The following is a 26,271-nucleotide window of genomic DNA, read 5'->3' on the forward strand; positions in this document are numbered from 1 at the left end:
CTTTTCCAGAAAATGGTCTGTGACCCTGTCATACTAGCTGGTTCTGCTTTCCAGAGACTTCACCAATTTCTTCTCAATGGCTAGCAGAGCAAGACTACTTAAACGGTGTTGGCCCATTGTATTTCGAGTGAAAGACTTCACTCTTTTTAAACAAGAGAAGCTACGCTCTACTCCAGCTGATGTGGTGCCAATAGTTGCAACTAAAGACAGCAGCTTATATAGCTGGGGCATTGAACTGTCCAGCTCCATGTCTTTGAAAAACAACAGAGAATCACTCAGCTTGCCCAGAGTGCCCTGCAAGTCAGTGTTTTTGTACCAAACCTGCAGCTCAGACCGTAGTCTCCCTAAATAAAAAAAAATGACCATACATTTTCTCAACACTCTGGAATGCTTCCTCTGGAAACACCAGCTTCATTTCATCAAACCTTCCAGGGTTAACCAGTTCAAGGAAGCGCAGACTTTCCAGGTTTGCAAAACGACGAGAAATCTGTTCAATTATGTTATCAAAGATGGCCATATACAAATTTCTGTAATGCTCCTGTGGATCTGACAACGTGGAGCGGCGCTTTCTCAAGGGCACATCTCGAGGGTCTGTTGTCATATTTGCAGCTTTGACATACACAGCTTGAAAAGCCTCCTCTGACCTTTTCTCCACTGCAAAAGAAAGCAGGGCCTCTACTCTCTTTTTGCAGAAAAGGACATCCATGGCCTTGGCTTGCACAATGTCAAACACAACATCTGTCTCACAAAAGATGTCATAGTAGGACTGCAGCAGGAAGGCAAACTCAAAGTCCTCCATCCTCATCACATACCCCTTGGCACAGTCAACTGTATCATCATCCATGCTTTTATCAGCAATTAAGCTGTCAAAAATCCTGATCAAATCATCATAATTTTCAAGCACAGTGCCCACTATGCGGGAACTAAAATTCCACCTAGTAGGTGCATTTCGGGGCAGCCTTGAACATTCTGCAGATTCCAGACAAGATGTTCTTTTAGTTGATTTCGCAAAGAATGTCGCAAACCCAGACAACGTTGCAAAAACCACTCTTGCTTGAGGGATGCATTTAGCACCCTGGGACAACACCAAGTTCAGTCTATGTGCATAACAATGCACAAACATGGCACTAGGAGCTACTGCCCTGACTCTGGCTTGCAGGCCATTGAGAGACGATGCCATAACTGCAGCCCCATCATATGTTTGTGCCACAAGTTTTTCCTCAAAATTGTAAGCATGCATATTCTGCTGCAAAACCTCAAACACAGACTGAGCATCGCGGCCTTCTGACACATCAAAAAATCCAATAAAACGCTCCTGGATTGCACCTGCCCTATCCACATAGCGAACAATGACAGACATTTGGGCATGACAGGATATGTCTGTGGTCTCATCCACCTGCCAAGCAAAAAAGGGAGCAGCCTGCACTTCACTGGTTATCTCGTCAGAAACAGTGGCAGCAAGTGCATTGATCAGGTCATTTTGAATGGTGTGAGACATACCAGTAAACACAGCTGATGACTGAAAGTGTGTGGCTAGGACAGAGTCATATTTTGCTAATGTTTCAGTAAATTCTCTGTAATTCCTCTTGTTGTCTGATTCATGACTCTCATTGTGCCCCCTGAATGACAGTTCCTGACAGCCAAGCAATGAGGTAACATCTATCAAACGTTTCAGGAAGGCCCTGTTTTGAGTGACTATTTCATTATGCCTTGCACACTGTATACGAGCACCTTCATCGATGGCATGTTCCACCCTGACCCTCCCCAGACAGCCAAGTCTTGCACATGAAGTGACATTCTCATTGCTCATTTCATACCTTTTGCAAGCCCTTTTGAAATTCACCAGGTCCCCAAACTCATCTTTTGACCAAACTAAATTTCCCTGAGAGGGCTTCATCAAAAGACATGGCCAACAGTACATTTTATTAGTCACAGGAGACCCAGTCAACCAGTTCACATTTTCATACCAAGACACCTGAAAAGACCTGTTATGACCTGCTGATTTTTGAATGAGATTAAGCTTGGGCTTTGGTCTGCCTTGCTCTTTAATTCTCACTTTCTCCTCATATGGCAGAGTGTCAAAACGTTTTGACCAAAGCATGTCCACGACGTTTGCCATTATAGCAGATAGATACCAGCTGTTAGCAGCTAGCACTGCAGATCCCAATAAGGCTCAAGCTAGCCTACAACCACGTTGATTGAACTACAAATGAAATAAACGAGTGAATTCACAAATGATCAAACTGATAGAATGGATGAAAGTTAACGGAGCACAACGAGTAATATTTACATTTATTTACAGAGTAATGTACAGAGACATCAATGAGAAAAAATGTTTATATGAAAAGAAATTCGGACAGCACTTTGGCACACGACTACACTTTCTCAACATCCGCTAGGGACTGACTGATCATGCTTACTGTGTTCCTCGCCGACGCCAAAGTACAGCGACCGCCCTCCTCATGTCTTTCAAACACCACCTCCAATAATCCTTTATCAGCCCGGCTTCTTGGCCCTCCCATGTCCCGTTTACCCCCAGAGATACCCGGCTTCCCTGGAAGTGACGATTTTGTCGATTTTAACCAATAACAACTAGCCAAAATTGGCTGCTCAGAGCCGTCTCGTAGACTGCAACGGATACCCGGCTGCCAGCAAAGGTGATTCTCATAGCGAACTGCAAGTTCGTCAGACATCACTCAAATAAGTTACAGGATGACGTAGGGATAGTTATGAACGTAAATACAATCTTGGGCATATATTATGTTATGCAAGTTATTGTTTTAATGAGAATTCAACGTCGTAGACGCCGCAGTTTGGGGAGAGAATTTTAGGGGAAGTTCGGCTTCCCTTGTTGTCTCTGAGAAATCGCCCCGGTGCACATGCACGTGTGTAAAGTTAAGTCAGCTTCTGTTGTTAAAATAACTCAAATATGTATCAATAAACATTTTTTGTTGTTTAATGAGGTTTTTTTGTCATTTATTGTCATTATCTTTCATCCACATCACTATAATATCTTTTGAGGTGAGGGGGTTGAATATTTTTGATTGCAACTCTCTCTATATATTACATTACATGGCATTTAGCAGACACTCTTATCCAGAGCAACGTACAACGAGTGCAAAAGTCAGGTACACGAAGTGCTGAACTTCTAGACAAGAAAGTTCTAATGCCAACTGAATAAGTGACAGCAATACCTAGTGTAATATTCTGTTGAAATACCAATACTCAAACAGCCAAGGAAATAAAGTATAACTAAATAGAAAACTCAAAACGGCTAACCCTAGGCTAGACCAGACACAGCCTGGGTTGGTCTAGACCGAAACACAGTTACACAATGGGCAGGGAAGAAGGGGAGAGGTGCAGCCTGAAGAGGTGAGTCTTTAGTCTGCGCTTGAAGGTGGTCAGGGAGTCGGCAGTTCTGACCTCAGTGGGAAGGTCATTCCGCCAACGGGGAACCAGGACAGACAGCAGTCTTGAGTGGGCCAGGCAGGAGTGGTGAGGAGGAGGGGCCAGGCAACCAGTAGTAGCGGAGCATAGGGATATGCCTGGTGGGTAGGGGTGGATCAGACTCTGGAGGTATGCTGGCCCTGTGTGTGTGTGTACATATACTCATTACAGTGGCACATGTCAAGGGGTGGGATATATTAGGCACCAAGAGAACAGTCAATTCTCAAAGTTGATGTGTTGGAAGCAGGTAAAATTGGCAAGTGTAAGGATCTGAGTGACTTTGACAAGGGCCAGATTGTGATGGCTAGATGACCGGGTCTGAGCATCTCCAAAATGGCATATCTTCTGGGGTGTTCTCGGTATGCAGTGATTAGCACCTACCAAAAGTGCTGCAAGGAAGGACTGTAGCACAAACTGCTGAAAAAGTCTTTGTAATTTCCTTTCACTAGAACTAGGCACTGTTCTAGCATGACAGTGCCCCTGTGCACAAAGTGAGGTCCATGAAGACATGGTTCGCCCAGATTGAAGTGCAAGAACTCAAGTACCTTGGCCTCAACCCCACTGAATACCTTCAGGACGAATCGGAATGCTGAATGCTCACCTGACCTTACTAATGCTTTTGTTGCTGAATGGAAAAATCTCCACAGCCACACTCCAAAAGCCCTTCCAGAAGAATGGAGGTCCTTATAATAGCAAAGAGGAGACTGAATCTGGAACAGGCTGTCCAAAAAGAACAGGTCAGGTGTCAAGAAGCCTTTGACCACATAGTGTATGTGCATGAGTCAGAAAACCATAACACAGGAAATAAGATGCCAGGATTTTGTACAGGGTTAAGCAAAAAAAAAAAAGTTTTTAAAAGTTTTTCTCTTGCACTTGTACAGACTTCCTGTAGTGGTCAGAAAAGGAAGTGAAACATAAAATATGTGCTGATCTGTAGAAACGCTTGTCAGAGTTGCAGGTAGCATTCATTTGAGCTGATTCATCATGCTCCAAACTAGCCAAGAGTCAACTTCTACATCTAACATTTTAAGAGCTGAAGAACCCTTTAGGGTGCCAGATGGAAACAAGTAGCTTAATAATTTCTGGATTAACATCGTCACACTCAGTACTGACTACCATTATTGTGATTATACTTTTAGAAATGTATAATGATTTATAATTGCACTATCTGATGTTACCCAGAACAAAATGGGTTCCCTTTTGAGACCGGTTTCTCTCAAGGTTTCTTCCTCTTCTCATCTCAGAGAGTGTTTCCTTGTCATGGTCACCTTTGGCTTTCTCACTGGATCAAAATCTATATCCAGCTTTCTATAAAGCTGCTTTGTGCTTTTTGTGTACTGTATATTGTGGTATATACAGTATACGGTGTTGTTGGGCGGCATGGTGGTGTAGTGGTTAGCACGGTCGCCTCACAGCAAGAAGGTTCTGGGTTCGAACCCAGCGGCTGGCGAGGGCCTTTCTGTGTGGAGTTTGCATGTTCTCCCTGTGTCTGCGTGGGTTTCCTCCGGGTGCTCCGGTTTCCCCCACAATCCAAAGATGTGCAGTTAGGTTGACGTGGGGCAGCCTTGGGCTGAGGTGCCCTTGAGCAAAGTACCGAACCCCTGACTGCTCCCCGGGCGCTCTGGGCTGCCCACTGCTCTGGGTGTGTGTGCGTGTGTTCACTGCTTCAGATGGGTTAAATGCAGAGGATGAATTTCACTGTGCTTGAAGTGTGCATGTGATGAATAAAGGTTTCTTCATATAGTGTAAAAACGTACTTGAATTGAAGTATTTGCAGGCGGCACGGTGGTGTAGTGGTTAGCACTGTTGCCTCACACCAAGAAGGTTCTGGGTTCAAGCCCAGTGGCCAACGGGGGCCTTTCTGTATGGAGTTTGCATGTTCTCCCCATGTCTGTGTGGGTTTCCTCCGGGTGCTCCGGTTTCCCCCAAAGACATACAGGTTAGGCTAACTGGTGGTTCTAAATTGACCATAGGTGTGAATGTGAGCGTGAATAGTTATTTGTGGTGTACCCTGCCTCTCGCCCATAGTCAGCTGGGATAGGCTCCAGCTTGCCTGTGACCCTGCACAGGATAAATGGCTACAGATAATGGATGGAACTGACAACAGGATTTTAAGTACAGAAAAAATCCCATGCCAGAGCAGAATGCATACACACCAGTGGAAAAAGTGTATTGCTATTCATTAGTGACATGCAGAAAACATCCATACATTATCCATAACCGCTTATCCTGTACGGGCTCACAGGTAAGCTGGAGCCTATCCCAGCTGACTATGGGCAAGAGGCAGGGTACACCCTGGACAAGTCACCAGGTCATACAAAGGGCTGACACATAGATACAAACAACCATTCACACCTACAGTCAATTTAGAGCCACCAATTAGCCTAATCTGCATGTCTTTAGACTGTGGAGGAAACAGGAGCAAACCCACACAGACAAAACATGCAAACTCCACACGGAAAGGCCCTCATCAGCCGCTGGGCTCGAACCCAGGACCTTCTTGCTGTGAGGCAACAGTGCTAACCACTACACCACCATGCCGCCCATGCAGAAAACATTTCACACAAAAAGGCAAATCCTGCATTCCATTGCTCTTGATTTCTTTAATTCAAATTTAATTAAAAGAAGCAGTAGGGGATTGGTTTTTAAGAATTAAAAGCTGAATCTGTGTCAGAAATGAATTACTGACGAAACAATGTGAAATGGGGCGGCACGGTGGTGTAGTGGTTAGCGTTGTCACCTCACAGCAAGAAGGTCCGGGTTTGAGCCCCGTGGCCGGCGAGGGCCTTTCTGTGCGGAGCTTGCATGTTCTCCCCGTGTCCGCGTGGGTTTCCTCCGGGTGCTCCGGTTTCCCCCACAGTCCAGAGACATGCAGGTTAGGTTAACTGGTGACTCTAAATTGACCGTAGGTGTGAATGTGAGTGTGAATGGTTGTCTGTGTCTATGTGTCAGCCCTGTGATGACCTGGCGACTTGTCCAGGGTGTACCCCGCCTTTCGCCCGTAGTCAGCTGGGATAGGCTCCAGCTTGCCTGCGACCCTGTAGAACAGGATAAAGCGGCTACAGATAATGAGATGAGAATGACAATGTGAAATCCAATAAACAAACTGTATTAGTCTTCATCAGTAATGTGCAGAAAACGTTATGCACTGAAAAGCAAAATCTTCATTCTGTGGCTCTTACATTACTTGATCACTTGAAAAACAACCACCAGGAGATTGCTGTAAGCAAATTGCATGTTTACATCACAAATGAAAAGCAATAGCACAATTTGAACCATTTGTTCACAAGCTTGATTGTATTTCACTCTGGCATGGAATCTTCTCATTACATTACAATAATGGCATTTAGCAGACGCTTTTATCCAGAGCGACATACAACATACCCAGAGCAGCCTGGGGAGCAGTTGGGGGTTCGGTGCCTTGCTCAAGGGCACTTCAGCCATTCCTGCTGGTCCAGAGAATCAAACCAGCAACCTTTTGTTCCTAAAGCTGCTTCTCCACACTTAAAGAGGTATTGTACACTTAAATGTGTGATGGTGTTTTTTTGAGCCAGCAACTAAACAATATTGCTGTATTATGACAAAACATATCAACGCTGGTGTTAATATTGACTAAATTAATATTATAAATAAATCGGCATCTTATGGGTTGAAAATTGCTCAAATCGCTATCTACTGGTTTAAATCATCCTATACTTTGCAAGGTTAATGCTGACATAGAGTTCACCATTTGGTACTGAAATTTGGTCATGAAATAATAATAAAAAAAAAATGTTAATGCAATCTAACCAGAGTTGGGCAGTTCACCCCCCATTGTTCGCAAGCTTTAGCTGGCACGAGTGTTGTAATTTATGCTTCTGTAACAGCAACACTGTATAATTGTGCTTTCTGTCTGCTTTCACGGAAAGGTCTGTGGCTGTAAGGAAGCGTCACAACTTTTACCGTATCATTTTAGAAAAATGATAAAAAGTGGGCAAGAGGCTTGGGGGCCCACCCTTGGGCAGGAGTCCAAGCCTCTTGCCCACTTTTTATCATTTTTCTAAAATATTTCTCACCAGAGATATACAAAAAAGAAAAAAGTTCACATTTTGAATAGTATAAAAGTGCACATTCCTATATGGTTTGGGAAAGCCTGCAGTTTTAGCTGGCACGAGTGTTGTAATTTATGCTTCTGTAACAGCAACACTGTATAATTGTGCTTTCTGTCTGCTTTCACGGAAAGGTCTGTGGCTGTAAGGAAGCTTCACAATTTTTACCGTATCATTTTAGAAAAATGATAAAACGTGGGCAAGAGGCTTGGACTCCCGCCCAAGGGTGGGCCCCCAAGCCTCTTGCCCACTTTTTATCATTTATCTGCAGGCTTTCCCAAACCATATAGGAATGTGCACTTTTATACTATTCAAAATGTGAACTTTTTTCTTTTTTGTATATCTCTGGTGAGAAATATTGCTCTACAGAGGAACGTTCATATTGCAAATATACTTCATACACAGCAGTGTATACCTCCACTCCTGATAGCTTTGTAAATTAAATTGAACACAGAAAAATGATAAAACGTGGGCAAGAGGCTTGGACTCCCGCCCAAGGGTGGGCCCCCAAGCCTCTTGCCCACTTTTTATCATTTATCTGCAGGCTTTCCCAAACCATATAGGAATGTGCACTTTTATACTATTCAAAATGTGAACTTTTTTCTTTTTTGTATATCTCTGGTGAGAAATATTGCTCTCCAGAGAAACGTTCATATTGCAAATATACTTCATACACAGCAGTGTATACCTCCACTCCTGATAGCTTTGTAAATTAAATTGAACACAGAAAAAACAAAACCACTATTCAAGATGTGCATGCATGCTTGGTCATGTGACGTGTACATTGATCAATAGATATGCTATCAGGTTTTAATATAATCTGTTTAGGGAAATGCATGAAGGTAAAAGAAGTGTTAACTTTTTTTTTAGTTCTGGTGCACGTGCTTAGGGTGTGGTGTGAGGGCTGTAAATGACAGGGTAGAGTAAGAAAAGTGCCAGAATGCTGACTGACTAATGCTCATGCTTAACTGTACTGCATGGTCATGATCTATAGAGTTGCTTTGTTTTGATAGGAACTAATATACAATGTCACGCTGATGTCAGATGTGAATAGTTACATTTCGCCTGTACAGTACGGTGACTTTATTATAGTAATAATGATCATGATACTAGTAATAATGAATAATAGAACAGTACCCTTGATATAAACATGCATGTGTGTTGGAAAGACGGGTCAAAAATATCTTCTATACCTATCTGTTTTTGTATCTGTTCATTCTGAATAATGTATTCGTATTTGGTTACATCCCTCGTGTAGTGATGATCTGGGGTGGCTTAGCTATCTGTCTTCCAGCTGTTCATGCTCACCTTTGGAGCTTTTATTTTCTCTTACCCTGATTAGATTCTCATCTAACCTAGATTTTCACAGGAATAATAAATATCCTCTCCACCAAAAGAGGCATCCAAAGTCAGGTAAACAGCAATAAAACATCCACCAAGAACTGAATTTGAATCATATTAGAAGCTGTGGGTGGTAGAAATGGGCAACTGGACTTGCTTGAAGATTCTTGAAAACGTTTCACCTCTCGTCCAAAAGGCTTCCTCAGTTCTGTCTGACTAATAGGAATACTCCCTATTAGTCAGACAGAACTGAGGAAGCCTTTTGGACGAGAGGTGAAATGTTTTCAAGAATCTTCAAGCAAGTCCAGTTGCCCATTTCTACCACCCACAGTTTACTATGACCTGGATGATTGAGAATCTTCACAGACACATATTAGAAGCTCATACAGGACAGAGAATCATCACATATTGGAAAACAGGCCTGAAAACAATCAAATAAAGAAATGGGCAGCACTGGGCTTGGCAAAGATAAACTATATGGCCAATGACCAGAACTATATGTGCTTGTTGAACACCCGATCTCATCTCATCTCATCTCATCTCATCTCATTATCTGTAGCCGCTTTATCCTGTTCTACAGGGTCGCAGGCAAGCTGGAGCCTATCCCAGCTGACTACGGGCGAAAGGCGGGGTACACCCTGGACAAGTCGCCAGGTCATCACAGGGCTGACACATAGACACAGACAACCATTCACACTCACATTCACACCTACGGTCAATTTAGAGTCACCAGTTAACCTAACCTGCATGTCTTTGGACTGTGGGGGAAACCGGAGCACCCGGAGGAAACCCACGCGGACACGGGGAGAACATGCAAACTCCACACAGAAAGGCCCTCGCCGGCCCCGGGGCTCGAACCCAGGACCTTCTTGCTGTGAGGCGACAGCGCTAACCACTACACCACCGTGCCGCCCTGAACACCCGATTCCAGATTTATTATCCCTTTGCTCTTATAATAACTTTGTGCTCATTCAGTCATAAGAGCATTGATGAGGTCAGGCACTGATTTTGAGTGAGGAGGCCTGGCGAGCATTCAAAAGGTGTTCAATGGGGTTGAGGTCAGGGCTACAGTTGTGGTCAGAAGTTTACATACAGTGACATGAATGTCATGGCAATATTTGGGCTTTCAGTAATTTCTTTGAACTGTTCTTTTTCTGTGGCAGAATGATTGCACAGCATACATCTTTAATTAAAAAACAAACAAAAACACTAGAATTTGGTGCACAAGTTTTAATTTTCTTTGGGTTTTCTGAAATCAACACAGGATCAAAATTATACATACAGGGTCAAAAATGTGCATACAACACACTTAATATTTGGGTAAAATGTCTCTTTGCAAGATTCACCTTGACCAAACATTTTTGTTTACCATGAACAAGCTTCTGGCAGAATTCTGGTTGGATATTTCACGACTCTTCATGATAGAATTGGTAGAGTTCAATTAATTTTTTTTTTCTTGGCATGGACTCGACTTATAAGCACGGTCCATATATTTTCAACAGGGTTGAAGTCAGGACTTGTTTTAAGCTTAATGTTAGCCTGCTTTATCCTCCACAACCAGCTCTGATGCATGTTTGGGTTCATTGTCCTGTTGTAACTCCCAAGTCATGTTCAAGTTTCTGATGGTTTATGCTGAAGAATTCTGAGGTAGGTAGTCCTCCTTCTTCATTATTCCATCCACTTTATGCAATAAACCAGTTCCACTGGCAGCAAAACAGCCCCAGAGCATGATGATCCTACCACCATCACCAGCTGGTACAGTGTCCCTCTGTACATGGTGGTCATTGTGGCCAAACAACTCAATCTTTGTCTCATCTGATCATACAGCTATCCTCCAGAAGGCTTTTTCTTTGTCTGTGTGGTCAGCTTCAAATTTTATTTAAGTTTGAAGGTGTCAATTCTGGAGCAGGGGGTTATTTCTTGGATAGCAGCCTCTTACTCCATGGTGATCTGAACTGTAGACAGTAATCCATCAGCTTCCAGTTCATGGCAGGGCTGTGCCATGGTGGTTCCCAGGTTGTTCCTGACCATCCAAACCAATTTTCTTTCAGCTGAGGGTGACAGTTTGGGTTTTCTTGAAGCAAAGTGGCTTGGCAAAGTGACTACACCTCTCAATAATTTGCATACAATTGTTTAACTGATCTTGGAATTTGCAGTTGTTTAGAAATTGCTCCAAGAGACATTCCGGAGTTGTGTATATCTGCAGTCCTCTTTCTCAGATCTGCACTGAGCTCCTTGGACTTTCCCATTGTATTGTGTGTTGGTCAATCCAATGAGTGCTGTAAACAAACCCATTTTATGAAGGCACAGAGAAGCTACCAGCTGTAGTCAATCATGATCACTAACAGGAAGTTAAGAGACCTCGGCTTTGGCAAGATAAAAGGCATTTTGGAAGTTTCAGCACCTCTGAATTAATAATCTAAGTGAGCATATGTAAATTTTTTACCCTATATGTATAATTTTGACCTTGTGTTGATTTCAGAAAACCCAAAGAAAATTAAAACTTGTGCACCAAATTCTAGTGTGTTTTTTAATTAAAGATGTATGCTGTACAATCATTCTGCCACAGAAAAAGAACAGTTCAAAGAAATTACTGAAAGCCCAAATATTGCCATGAAATTCATATCAAAGATGACATTCATGTCACTGTATGTTAACTTCTGACCACAACTGTATGTGTGGCCAAGTTCTTCCACTCCAATATTAGCAAACCATATTTTCATGGATCTTGTTTTGTGCACAGGGACATTGTCATTCTGGAATAGGTTTGGGCCCCTTTGTTCCAGTGAAGGGAAATTTTAACAAAACAGTATACAAAGACAGTTTGGAGAAGACCCACATATGGCTGCGATGGTCAGGCGTCTGCATACTTCTGGCATGTACCTTAAATCCACAGGACATTTCAACAAATTAAATTGTCTAAATAAAATAACAGTTCTACAGAATGAGCCATTTGCTACCTACAGGCATGCCACGCAAAGTAGAACACAAAGTAGGACACTACCATTTATGAAATACACAGAAAGAAGGCACCTGTCAATTAAAGTGGCCACTGAGGTGAATGAGCATGTGGAAACCGACAAGGGGGTCACGCAGTTGTGGACTGGAAACAACAACAGATACTGATGGATAGAACCGTCCACCAAGATTTCAAGATCAGTCATATTAATCTGGAGATATTTGGTCCAGGGTGGCACGGTGGTGTAGTGGTTAGCACTGTCGCCTCACAGCAAGAAGGTTCTGGGTTCGAGCCCAGTGGCCAACGGGAGCCTTTCTGTGTGGAGTTTGCATGTTCTCTCCGTGTCTGCATGGGTTTCCTCTGAGTGCTCTGGTTTCCCCCCAGTCCAAAGACATGCAGGTTAGGTTAAATTGGTGGCTCTAAATCGACCGTAGGTGTGAATGCGAGTGTGAATGTTTGGTTGTCTCTATGTGACAGCCCTGTGATGATCTGGTGATTTGTCCAGGGTGTACCCCGCCTCTTGCCCATAGTCAGCTGAGATAGGCTGCAGCTTGCCTGCGACCCTGTACAAGATAAGCACTTACAGATAATGGATGGATGGATATTTGGTCAAAACTTGAATGAGTGAAATAGGTCAAGTCACAGTCGTATTTAAAAAAAAAACACTGTCCATTCTAATATAGAAAAAGGTAGATGCATCACCAAAATGAGGTTCCGTTTTACAGGTATACTGAAAAGAATAATGAGGTTCCGTTTTACAGGTATACTGAAAAGAATAAAGTACTGGCATGAATAAACCAGAGGAATAGGAGGAATAATGTTAAGTCCAATCAGTCAGCTATCACAACAAGTTGTTGAGGAGAAGAAAAATAAACTGACAATATGAAAAGAAAAAAAGAAAACAAATAATTACCCAACATCCAGAGAGTATACACAAAAAAATAAGTTTGAAATGATGTCAACAAGGGGCAGCACGGTGGTGTAGTGGTTAGCACTGTCACCTCACAGCAAGAAGGTCCTGGGTTCGAGCTCAGCGGCCAACGAGGGCCTTTCTGTGTGGAGTTTGCATGTTCTCCCCGTGTCTGCGTGGGTTTCCTCCGGGTGCTCCGGTTTCCCCCACAGTCCAAAGGCATGCAGGTTAGGTTAACTGGTGACTCTAAATTGACCGTAGGCATGAATGTGAGTTTGAATGGTTGTCTATGTGTCAGCCCTGAGATAACCTGGCGACTTGTCTAGGGTGTACCCCACCTCTCACCCATAGTCAGCTTGGATAGGCTCCAGCTTGCCTGCGACCATGTAGGACAGGATAAGCGGCTACAGATAATGGATGGATGGATGATATCAATAAGGTCTAAATGTCATAAACATTAACACGGATTGGTCACAAAGCACATCCAAACAATGGCCCGGAAGGATGAGCATTGTCTGCCAAGTAAGCAGATAGCATGCACTGGAATGTTCCAACAGCAGCAGAGATTTTTTTTTTTAGATTTTTTTTAGGCTTTTTTCACCTTTATTGGATAGGACAGTGTAGAGACAGGAAATGAGCGGGAGAGAGAGAGAGAGAGACGGGGAGGGATCGGGAAATGACCTCGGGTTGGAATCGAACCCAGATTTATGGTATGGTGCCTTATCCACCTGAGCCACAACGCCCCCCAGCAGCAGAGATTTCTGAAAAGAAAAAATTCTACCAGCGGCTGGAAAAGATTAGACAGAAGTAACAAAGAGGTACCACAATTCATGGTACCATTGGTCATGTGGGTCCTATTGTCATTCCTCCATATAACTTTGTATAAATTGAAATAAATTTGAAATGTCATTTCTTCTGGACCATGGTGTAACATGCAGCACATGTACAACAGCACAGTACACATGACTACATGAAAGAGCAAGTAGACAACAGTGTGACAAGTGCAAAATACATATAACATATACATAAGACAATAAATGCACATGTGCTTCTTCCGTTTGCGTCAGTAACCTCCAGGAAAACACCTCAGGTTTCCTCCTACCCCCCCAAAAAAAGTCAGTAACTGACAGTGGACTGGCAACATTAAATCCAGGTGGGTATTGGAAAAGGTCTTGCTTAGTTGTGGTGGGTTTCAAGATTTCAGTATTTATTGTCATAAACAACAAAATTGCATTTACACATGTTGTATGCATAAGGTTTCAAGATTTATTTTCTTTATGATTCGTCCATGTGGGCGTTGGGACGCGCCTTGGCTAGTCCATGTGGGCGTTGGGACGCGCCTTGGCTAGTCCATGTGGGCGTTGGGACGCGCCTTGGCTAGTCCATGTGGGCGTTGGGACGCGCCTTGGCTAGTCCATGTGGGCGTTGGGACGCGCCTTGGCTAGTCCATGTGGGCGTTGGGACGCGCCTTGGCTAGTCCATGTGGGCGTTGGGACGCGCCTTGGTTAGTCCATGTGGGCATTGGGACGCGCCTTGGCTAGTCCATGTGGGCGTTGGGACGCGCCTCGATTAGTCCATGTGGGCGTTGGGAAGTGCCTCGATTAATCCATGTGGGTGTTGGGAAGTGCCTCGATTAATCTGTGTGGACATTGGGAAGTGCCTCGATTAATCCGTGTGGACATTGGGAAGTGCCTCGATTAATCCGTGTGGACGTTGGGACGTGCCTCGATTATTCCGTGTGGGTGTTGGGACGTGCCTCGATTATTCCGTGTGGGTGTTGGGACGTGCCTTGGTTAGTCCATGTGGGTGTTGGGAAGTGTGTTGATTAGTCCAGGTGGGTGTTTGGAAGGGTCTTGATTAGTCCAGGTGGGTGTTTGGAAGGGGTTATATAGTCCTGGTGGGTGTTGGAAAGTGCCTTGATTAGCCCAGGTGGGTATTTTGCAGGGTCTTAATTAGTCCAGGTGGGTGTTGGGAAGGGGTTGTATAGTCCTGGTGGGTGAGGGAAAGGGTTTTGATTAAGCTAGTTGTGTGAGAGGATGGATCATAATTGGTCCGTGTTGGTGTTCGGGAAGGTCTTGATTAGTCCAAATGGATGTTGGGACATGTATTGATTATTTCCAGGTGGGTGCTGGAAAGGGCTTTGATTACTCCAGGAAAGTGCTGGGAAGGGTTGTGATAGGTTCAGGTGGGTGTTGGGGAATGTTGAGTCGTTTGAAGAACCTGTTTCTAATACCCTGTCCACACTACAGATTTTGTACCGACACGATACTACTTTCGTACCGCAACACCTGTCCACACTAGCAACTATACCGGGGTACTGTAGCGGTATAACTGTATCGGTACGAAACCCACAAATATATGGGTTTCGTACCGGTACAGTATCGGTACTGTAGCGCTTCGCTGTAGTGTGGACAGATGAAGCGGTTCTGTATCGATACAAATATAATGCGCATGCGCAATGAACCATTCCTACTTCTTCCGGGTTATTCATACAATACAATATGCACGTGCTTTCCAGCTGTAAATAAAACATCAAAATGGCTCAAAACGATCGTGGAGCTACATGGACCAAAGACGAAGTTATGTGTTTGTTGGAGCTTTGGGGAGACGAGCGATGCTCAACTGCCTCGCGCGTTTTATACGATTCGACTGAATAAATGACCACCAGAAATACAGACTGTACATTGACAACAAAAAGCACGCATACGTTGTTTCATCCGCTATATTCTCGGAAGGAAGTTACTCGGTAACCACGGAAACATTTCGCGCACGCGCATTTCAACTACCGTGAAAGAAAACTGCAAACATTTCTCACTAGTGTGGACAGATGCACTAAACTGTACCGGTATACTTTGTATCGATACAGTTATACCACCATCTGTGGGTGGTAGAAAAGGGCAACTGGACTTGCTTGAAGATTCTTGAAAACGTTTCACCTCTCGTCCGAAAGGCTTCCTCAGTTCTGTCTGACTAATAGGGAGTATCAGATATTTATCCTCTCCTGGATCAGAATCAGAATTCTGATGACCAGCTCATCTAAGGCTACGTTTACATTACGTCGAATCAACGGATCATCAGATTAACGTTCTTAAAACGATTCGCGTTTACACTAAAACCGTTAGCCGTGCACACAGCAACGCCAATACACGGATACGCTCGGCTCCGCAGGCATCCTGCGCTCCAAATCACTCCGCCCTGAACAGCGAGTGCCCTCTGGAGGGTGCGCACTCCGGCCCTGTGCAGCTCACACAGCGCGCGAGTGAAGTGCACAAGCCACGATTCGGGACTGAGCCGCTGTGTGTGTGATCCCAGCGCATATCACTTACCACTTGCAAGTGGAAGGATGGCAAGCCTAAAGACAATCATAACTACACAATGGGCAGTATTTGCAGTATTTTCATACTTTTATACTCTTTAATGAAAGGTGATACAAGGCGGAAGTCCGCGCCGTTTTTCAGCAGTCGCGTCACATGACCAACGCCAGCGAATCAGGAAGGTGGATGTCACAGTGACGTTGTCCAATGAGACGCCAGCTAGAGCTCAGCACAGCGTATCCGCGTATTCTCAATGTTTACACAGCACCGGAGCTGACACGATCTGGATTGAATACGTGGACGCTGGCGGATTCCCGTTTCCAGGCGTTTCCAGGCGGTTTAATGTAAACGGACAGTGCATCCGCAAAGAAAACGAGACAGATACGGTCTAGTGTAAACGTAGCCTAAGGTGTCATTGAGGCATCATGTTGGTGTGGGTCACTGGAGGCTGGGTGTGAACGGCGAGTCATCAGGGTGATCAAAGGATTGCCCGTTAGGGTAATCTGCTTAAAGAAATCCCTGAGAAAATTCATCACATACAAGCAGAAAGCATGATGCATGCAAGAGCAGGGTATTCCTGAGTTCAAATGGAAAGAATCAAAGAGAGTGGTGGGGGGAAAAGCAAATGGTATGATCCTGTGGGACTTCTACTTTAGGTCTTAATAGATAACTGATTAATAACAAACAAATATTGATAGTAGATAAAGAGCCAAAAAAAAAAAAAAGTCCCAGCACCAAATTATAATAAAATATTGGAGAAATGCAGAGGGTGAAAGAGCAGTCCAGAAGGTGTGTTTAAATAATAATTTGAGTATGTATGTATGTACTGTTTATTTATTACAAAGCATAAACTGGTATTTTTGTTTTGTGATAAATTCACAAAAATATATTCTTTCTATCTATCTTTCTGTATTAACATATTAATACAGTTACAAAATATTTTGTTTTATTTAATAAATAATCCAAATTCAAAATACAATTAAAAAAAAAAACCTCTCACGTTTATCTCTGAATGACTGTTTAACCAGAAAGACAGTTTTATTTAACATTTTTATTGCTCTGCTCTTATAACCCTCAAAACTACTACTGAATAATAAACTTAACAATAAGCTTTAGGGCTGATGATATCTGAATAATAAACTGAGATTGATAACTGAATAATAAGCTTAAGCTCTATAAACAGTGAAATTCTATCACTTTGTTGCAGTTTCAGTCTTGCAAACACATCCTGACACACACACACACACACACACACACACACACACACACAGTCTTATACAAGTTTAAAAAAAAAAAAAAAACATTCCCACTTGGTCTCACTGTAGACGTGGCCTCGTCCTGATTCCTTTGGTTAACGTGTTCCTCTTTGCGCTATCGCAAGTGAACATTGCCCTTCATGATCCTGATCAGACAGATTATCTGCACTAATATAAGCATGGTGCACAGAACTCGCTGTCACATACTCAAGATTGCGCTTCAAGAATAGACAAACAGAAAATAAATACAGCCGCTCTCCAGCATGGCATCATCAGGAATCACGCTCTTTGCACTTGCTGTGCTCGTGTCTCTAATCTGTGTTATCCAGGTAGGATATCCCTCATACAATATAGTGCCAATCCTCTATTAAGAGCTGCTTTTGTTTCACTAACGGATCCATTTTGACCAGGATAAACAAACTTACTGAAATCGAATGAATAAATAAGTGAATGAATAATATAATTTTAGTTTTTTTTTATTAGCATAATGTACTAATAAAGTCTAATATGTAGTGCCAGTGATTAAGAAAGAACAATAGTCAGTATGTGTGTGTCACCATATCAATAAAATCAATTGATTTTATTTATTGATTTTTTTTTGTGAAATGATTCATAGAAATATTAATTTAAAAAATTCAAACTAAAAATTTTTGCTTTTATGTTTTACATCGTGATCTTTGTGTAAAATTTCACATACTTGTATAGAGTATAAATTCAGAATTTTTTTTTTTTTAGAGTTCAGAAAATTGTAATATCTCTCTCTCTCTCTGATATCAGCCATAACATTATGACCACTGACAGTGCCTACCATAAGCATGCATACTCCCAGTGTTCAGTACTTACTGTAGTAACATTGATTATTTCATTACAGTGGTACCTGTTAAGGAGTGGGATATATTAGGCAGCAAGAGGAGAACAGTCAGTTCTTGAAGTTGATGTGTTGGAATCAGGACGAATGGGCAAGCGTAAGGATCTGAGAGACTTTGACAAGGGCCAAATTGTGATGGCTAGATGACTGGGTTTGAGCATGTCCAAAATGGCACATCTTCTGGGGTGTTCCCGGTATGCAGTACTTAGTGTCTACCAAAAGTGGTCCAAGAAGGAACAAACAGGTGAACCAGCAGCAAGATCTGGCTAAAACAGAAAGGTGTCAGCATTAAATATTTCAGCAGTTTGTGCTACATGGGAGGCGGCACGGTGGTGTAGTGGTTAGCGCTGTCGCCTCACAGCAAGAAGGTCCTGGGTTCGAGCCCCGGGGCCGGCAAGGGCCTTTCTGTGTGGAGTTTGCATGTTCTCCCTGTGTCCGCGTGGGTTTCCTCCGGGTGCTCCGGTTTCCCCCACAGTCCAAAGACATGCAGGTTAGGTTAACTGGTGACTCTAAATTGAGCGTAGGTGTGAATGTGAGTGTGAATGGTTGTCTGTGTCTATGTGTCAGCCCTGTGATGACCTGGCGACTTGTCCAGGGTGTACCCCGCCTTTCGCCCGTAGTCAGCTGGGATAGGCTCCAGCTTGCCTGCGACCCTGTAGAAGGATAAAGCGGCTAGAGATAATGTGATGTGATGTGTGCTACATGGGCTATCATGCGAATCAATGAGCCTTCGACACCCAGTCGCCGATTCACCAGTTGCCCTTCCTTGGACCAATTTTGGTAGGCACTAAGTACTGCATACCAGGGACACCCCGCAAGATGTGCCATTTTGGACATGCTCAGACCTGGTCATCTAGCCATCACAATTTGGCCCTTATCAAAGTCTCTAAGATCCTTACACTTGCCCATTTTTCCTGCTTCCAACACATTAACTTCAAGAACTGACTGTTCTCCTCTTGCTGCCTAATATATCCCACTCCTTAACAGGTGCCAATGTAATGAGATAATCAATGTTATTCACTTCACCCGTCAGTGGGTTTAATCTTATGGCTGATCGGTGTATATCCATACAATGTCTAACAAAATATGACCTGAAGTTGGCTTATTTTCAAATCTGTATCTGTCAAACCCCATGCTTTTTTTTCCCCCCTCACCCACCTTAGAAGTTGTGTGTATAGTATGAACAGACTATTCATAAAAGAATAATTCAATGCAATGCCTTCAATATTCAATACTTCACTCAATGTGCAATACTTGTGCAATAGCTTCTATGTACCATAGCCAAAACTACTTATGTCTAATAATTGTAACAATAACTGTGCAATAACTTTGCTCTTTACATATTATTATTATGATAACTGCTTGTAACTTTTATACCTTTTCATCCTTTCGAGATACTATCGATATATGGTTTATGTTTTACATATCTGTTTAATTTCGCAATTGCTTTTCTGAGCAACTGTCGATGTACGCAATTTCCCCTCGGGATTATGAAAGTATTTGATTTTGATTATTATTTCTGGCTTATTCAGTGTCCAATAAAACTTATAAAAGCTTTATCTTTTTAGCTATACACAGTAAGATTAAAAAAAAAAAATCTTGGGGAAAAAAAGTGAATGTGCTTAGTTTTTGACTCAATGCCAGTTTCCTTATCTGTTGATTTGCCTAATATCACTTTCTGTGAATGAATTTTTTTAACTGTCAAGGCAGTATTCAACTACCATTTCAAGTTATGCACTTTAAAATGAACAGAGAAATTCTGAAAGTACTTACTTGGTCATCTTGAACGAGGTTTACTCACACAAACATCAGTCTAATACCTCTGTCTTGGTTTCTGTAGGTAGAGACAGCTCCAGTAGTGGACACTTGGGCATCAGGACTCCTACACCGTGCCAAACGTTCGCTTCTTTGGCGCTGGAACACGTTGAAGGCAGTTGGTGTAACATGCAGAAATGATTACGAATGTGCCACAAATTACTGCAGGTAAGAAATGACACAAGTGACACTAATCATCTGTGAAATTGTTAATTCGTTTTCTAAAACAGCAGCTCTGGGAGAGGAGATGCAGTTCCAGCTCCAAGGTATATTAATGTCAAAGTTCTAAAATCCATCAGCGCTTATTCCTGTGCAGGGTCGCAGGCAAGCTGGAGCCTGTCCCAGCTGACTATGGGCAAGAGGTGGGGTACACCCTGGACAAGTCGCCAGGTTATCGCAGGGCTGACACATAGACACAAACAACAATTCACACTCATGGTCAATTTAAAACCACCAATTAACCTAACCTGCATGTCTTTGGACTGTTGAGGAAACCCAGGCAGACAACATGCAAACTCCACACAGAAAGGCCCCCGTCGGCCGCTGGGCTCGAACCCAGAACCTTCTTGCTGTGAGGCAACAGTGCTAACTACTACACCACCATGCCGCCTATTAATATTGTAGTAGCAACTTGCACAGGGATTTGAATGGAGGATGTGCCACTAAGGCAGATTAAAAAAAAAAAAAAAAGGTGACCATTGATATGTTAAGGTTTTTCCAAAGACATAATTTGTGTAGCATTTTTATAACAAGTCTGCAGCGTCAGCACTTTGTAACAGTCAGAGGTAAAGCTGTAACTAAGTCTTCTCGACATAAAGCTTTTCAGTTTCTCAGCAACCTGATGTTATTCTCTCTCTCTCGCTCTTATTAACCTCAAGAGGAAGAAGAATGGGAAGCTGATGAGGGTTATGTAATAACTTGATGAACACACATCTTTAGAATTTTCGGTTAATGATTAAAAAGTACATTAGTTTTAGCAATAAAATCATATAAATTCATATTTTAATACTACACATACTAAAGGTAATAAATAAAATAATACTTCCTGCTAATTTCGGAATTTTCCTGAAGGTAATTATCTTGTCACAGTGGTAAAACAACATGTTTACTTAATATGGTTGTCGTACAGTTACTGAACTTTGACTCAATAGCACTTGATAAGCACATATCAGGATATTAAAACATTTAACGAGTCGGCTGTAAAGAGAAATTAGAAGATTACTTTAATCTTATCAACATCTTTTCAGTCTTGCTATAAGCTGCAAGGAAAGAAAAAAAGTGTCTCAGTTCTCTTTTGTGGTTTGTAGGGCAGAGCTTCTTAAAACGTTTGCATATAGGGACTCCTTTAACTGGCGGCATTGGTGTAGTGGTTAGCGCTGTCGCCTCACAGCAAGAAGGTTCTGTGTTCGAGCCCCGTGGCCGGCGAGGGCCTTTCTGTGCGGAGTTTGCATGTTCTGTCTGTGTCCGCATGGGTTTCCTCCGGGTGCTCCGGTTTCCTCCACAGTCCAAAGACATGCAGGTTAGGTTAACTGGTGACTCTAAGGCCAAGTTTACATTAGACCATATCTCTCTCGTTTTCTTCGCGGATGCACTGTCCGTTTACATTAAAACGCCTGGAAACGCCGGGAAACGGGAATCCGCCAGGGTCCACGTATTCAATCCAGATCATGTCTGGTCCGGTGCTGTGTAAACATTGAGAATACGCGGATACGCTGTGCTGAGCTCTAGCTGGCGTCGTCATTGGACAACGTCACTGTGACATCCACCTTCCTGATTCGCTGGCGTTGGTCATGTGACGCGACTGCTGAAAAACGGCGCGGACTTCCGCCTTGTATCACCTTTCATTAAAGAGTATAAAAGTATGAAAATACTGCAAATACTGATGCAAATACTGCCCATTGTGTAGTTATGATTGTCTTTAGGCTTGCCATCCTTCCACTTGCAAGTGGTAAGTGATATGCACTGGGATCACACACACAGCGGCTCAGTCCCGAATCACTGCTCGTGCGCTATACTCGCGCGCTCTATGAGCTGCGCAGGGCCGGAGTGCGCACCCTCCAGAGGGCACTTGCTGTTCAGGGCGGAGTGATTTGGAGTGCAGGATGCCTGCGGAGCCGAGCGTATCCGTGTATTGGCGTTGCTGTGTGCACGCGAATCGTGTATTGGTGTTGCTGTGTGCACGCTAATCGTTTTAAAAACGTTAATCTGATGATCCGCTGATACGGTCTAATGTAAACCCCACCTAAATTGACCGTAGGTGTGAGTGTGAATGGTTGTATGACCTGGCGACTTGTCCAGGGTGTACCCCACCTCTCACCCATAGTCAGCTGGGATAGGCTCCAGCTTGCCTGCGACCCTGTAGAACAGGATAAAGCGGCTACAGATAATGGATGGATGGATGGATGGATGGATGGATGGAATCCTCAGTACAGATTTTTTTCAGTTAACGTAATGCAATTATTTAATGAATAGGTTCATTATTTAATAAATATCTATGAAAGTATATTGCACATTTATTGGAGCCATAAGTTTTGTTTGTTTATTCCCGACCGTTCTGTCAATACAACATAATACGGCCAAGTTACATTACATTACAGACATTTAGCAGACACTCTTATCCAGAGCGATGTACAACATACCCAGAGCAGCCTGGGGAGCAGTTAGGGGTTCTGTGCCTTGCTCAAGGGCACTTCAGCCATTCCTGCTGGTCCAGGGAATCGAACCAGCAAACCTTTTGGTCTCAGCCATGCTGTTATTTCTAAGAAGCCGCCTTTATTTGTCACATGCACACTCAAGCGCAGTGAAATTCATCTGCATTTAGTCCAGCTGAAGCAGTGAACACATGCATGCACACACACATACCCAAAGCAGTGAGCGGCTATGCTACAGCGCCCGGGGAGTAGTTGGGGGTTAGGTGCCTTGCTCAAGGGCACTTCAGCCCAAGGGCACCCCACGTTAACCTAACGGACTGTCGGGGAAACCCAAGCGGGCACGGGGAGAACATGCAAACTCCACACAGAAAGGCCCCCGTCGGCCACTGGGCTCAAACCCAGAACCTTTTTGCCGTGACAGTGCTAACCACTACACCACTGTGCCGCCCATCTAGTTATTCAGATTAAACCTGTTTAGTGACCAGCCCAAAAAGCTAATAACTATAGGAAGTCAATAAAAAAATCAGTTGTTATTTTGATAGTAGTGAGTTATTATATCAAAATACAAAATAATTTTTACATTTCTTAAAAAAAAAAGAAACCCACTGGCTATACTTCACAGTTTATGGGGTGCTTGGACCCCATTCTGAGAACCACTATCATAAGGAATGCTAGAAATAAAAAAAAAAGAAAGCAGTTTTGAAGATACAGTTAAGATTTCCAAGAAGTTATAGTTTACAGATACACTGAGACCTGTATACAGGCTTTTGTGAATAACAGTAAAGATACAGTTATGATCATAGGCGCATTTCATCCGATGATTTGGGCCAAGCCAATGGAACAATGAATACTGAGGACTATAAAAAGATTTCCATCCATCATGCTATGTGTGTGTAAACATAGCTAGGAAAGCTTTGCGTTCAGCACAAAAATGACCAATTAAACACTCTGAAAACACAATTTAGACCAACAATACTGTCTATGGCCAAGTTTGTGGACACCTGATCATCACACTTAGATGTGCTTTCTGAATTCTGAACTTCCCTTTCAAGATTTATCCCCCCCCCCCTTTGCTGTTATAATAACCTCCACTCGTCAGGGAAGGTTTTCCATTAGATTTTGGAGCGTGGATGGACAGATTTGGTCATATTCAGCCAGAAGAGTATTAATGAAGTCAGGGCAAGGAGGTCTGGGGCATGGGCAGCATTCCAGTTCATCCCAAAAGTGTTCAGTGGGGTTGAGGTCATGCTGCTACTCAAGATTTTCCACTCTAACCTTGGCAAACCATGTTTTTTAAGGAATCAACTTTGTGCACAGGGGCATTACCATGTTGGAAAATATTTGAGCTTCTGCGGAGTTCCAGTGAAGGAAATTGCAATGCTACAGCATACAAAGGCATTGTATCTAACCAACAACAAACTTATAGCTATACAGAGATCTATTTTGTGAAATAGTGCTGTGCGAGGGGCGGCACGGTGGTGTAGTGGTTAGCGCTGTTGCCTCACAGCAAGAAGGTCTGGGTTCGAGCCCCGTGGCCGGCGAGGGCCTTTCTGTGCGGAGTTTGCATGTTCTCCCCGTGTCCGCGTGGGTTTCCTCCGGGTGCTCCGGTTTCCCCCACAGTCCAAAGCCATGCAGGTTAGGTTAACTGGTGACTCTAAATTGTGAGTGAGAGTGTGAATGGTTGTCTGTGTCTATGTGTCAGCCCTGTGATGACCTGGCGACTTGTCCAGGGTGTACCCCGCCTTTCGCCCGTAGTCAGCTGGGATAGGCTCCAGCTTGCCTGCGACCCTGTAGAACAGGATAAAGCGGCTAGAGATAACGAGATGAGATGAGTGCTGTGCGAGATCACTTGGATGGGAAATGTACGTAATAACAGGCATAAAATTATGCCACTGCTATCAGCGTTGCGTTTATTGTGAAATCGGTTATAAAATTGATGCAATTCATTTGGAGTGCAGTTATTTTTGACTAATTATAGTAAGATAACTAAATTATGTGCCCTCTTATTTTTCTGTCTGTTCCTCCAGGGGAAACATCTGCACATTCCAGCACAAATCCTCTTCCTCCTAACAAGAATGATTTGAGATTCTCGTGAAAGAAAATGAAAAGAACATTCTGGAAGAGGAATGAAAAGAAAATGGACTTTTTTTTTGGAATAATAATAATAATAATAACTCTAATGAAACAAAAAAACTGGAAAAATAACTCCTGACTAAATATCTGAAATCTAATTAAAGCACAAATGCATTAGCACTGAAATCAATTTTTTTTAAATTTTGTATTTAATGAAGGATGTGTGAAAAAACAGACAAGTGACAAATGAAAGGAGAAAACCTGCTGTACTACGATGAAAGCCTTCCATCCCGATTGGCACGGTCTCTTCCAGGATGACTCCAGCCCAGCGAGATCATTGCAAATCTTATTCTATATTCATCACTCCAGTACAGTTCTACAGACTTATCCAACACATTCCTAAAGCACTTTATGCTTGTTTTTCCTTTAACTTGTCACTTCTCTGTATATCGGCTATAGTCGTTTAGCCAAGACAGCCTACTTTATTTCACAAAATACACTGAATCTATAAAAAAATAAACAAACACACACACACACGAGGCCCATTTGGTTTATATATACATTATAAAAGCCTTATTTTTTTATTTGTTAGCACTAGCAACTTTGCAGTCAAATAATGTAAATACTGTTTGTTAAAGTGTATTTGAAACATTCTTGATATTGTTACATTAAGAGTGCAATATGTTGGTTTTTTTTTTACTCTGGCTTTTGTTTTTAAGAAAACCTGAATGGAATAAATGGACAATGGAAACAAAACGTGTGCAAAAAAACCCACAAAAACACAGGTGTGAGTTGAATGGCATTAAAATTCATTAAAACAATTTCTGTGGATACCAGTTAAAATATTATATCACATGATTCAGTAGAACTGCGCACACACACCAAGACGTCTGACAGTTGGTTGCTCAATAAAGTGCAGCTGTAAAGGAGTGAAAATAACCAAAAGTTGTGCAAAAGAAAAATTATACAGTTCTGTGCAAAAGTATTAGGCACATGTAAAGAAATGGTGTAGATCAGGGGTGGGCAATTATTTTTTCCATGGGGCCACATGAGAAACAGAAAATTTTGTGGAGGGCCGGACCAAAAGGCTGAACTAAATTCTGCATAATATTAATTGTATTTCTTTATATAAAGTAGTAAATAACATTGTTTTTACAAGCTGGTAAGAGTATGGAAAAAACGAGGTTGCCTTACAAAAAATGTCATTTATTCAATCAAATTTCCCAAAACAATGGTTAACAAAATATGAACGTTTGTACCTTTTTTTTTTCAGTCACATTCACCCCAAAACACAATAAAGACATCACAATATTGTCTTTCTACTCCAAACATCAAGCAAGATACATCATATTATAATAATGATGCCCACATTTGGGCGGCACGGTGGTGTAGTGGTTAGCGCTGTCGCCTCGCAGCAAGAAGGTCCTGGGTTCGAGCCCCGGGGCCGGCGAGGGCCTTTCTGTGTGGAGTTTGCATGTTCTCCCCGTGTCCGCGTGGGTTTCCTCCGGGTGCTCCGGTTTCCCCCACAGTCCAAAGACATGCAGGTTAG

The 26,271-nt window shown here is 42.8% G+C and overlaps 1 protein-coding gene across 1 annotated transcript; it reads left to right on the plus strand.

Moving 5' to 3' along the window:
• Positions 1-17,578: 17,578 nt before the first annotated feature.
• LOC132895228 (liver-expressed antimicrobial peptide 2) lies at positions 17,579-24,740 on the plus strand. Its single transcript, XM_060935576.1, has 3 exons — positions 17,579-17,644; positions 20,024-20,166; positions 24,677-24,740. Exons 1-3 carry the CDS (start codon positions 17,579-17,581, stop codon positions 24,717-24,719), a joined length of 252 nt encoding a protein of 83 aa, XP_060791559.1. The 3' UTR covers positions 24,720-24,740.
• Positions 24,741-26,271: the final 1,531 nt, after the last annotated feature.

The sequence above is a fragment of the Neoarius graeffei genome, chromosome 12 (assembly GCF_027579695.1).
Source record: "Neoarius graeffei isolate fNeoGra1 chromosome 12, fNeoGra1.pri, whole genome shotgun sequence".
NCBI lineage: Eukaryota > Metazoa > Chordata > Actinopteri > Siluriformes > Ariidae > Neoarius > Neoarius graeffei.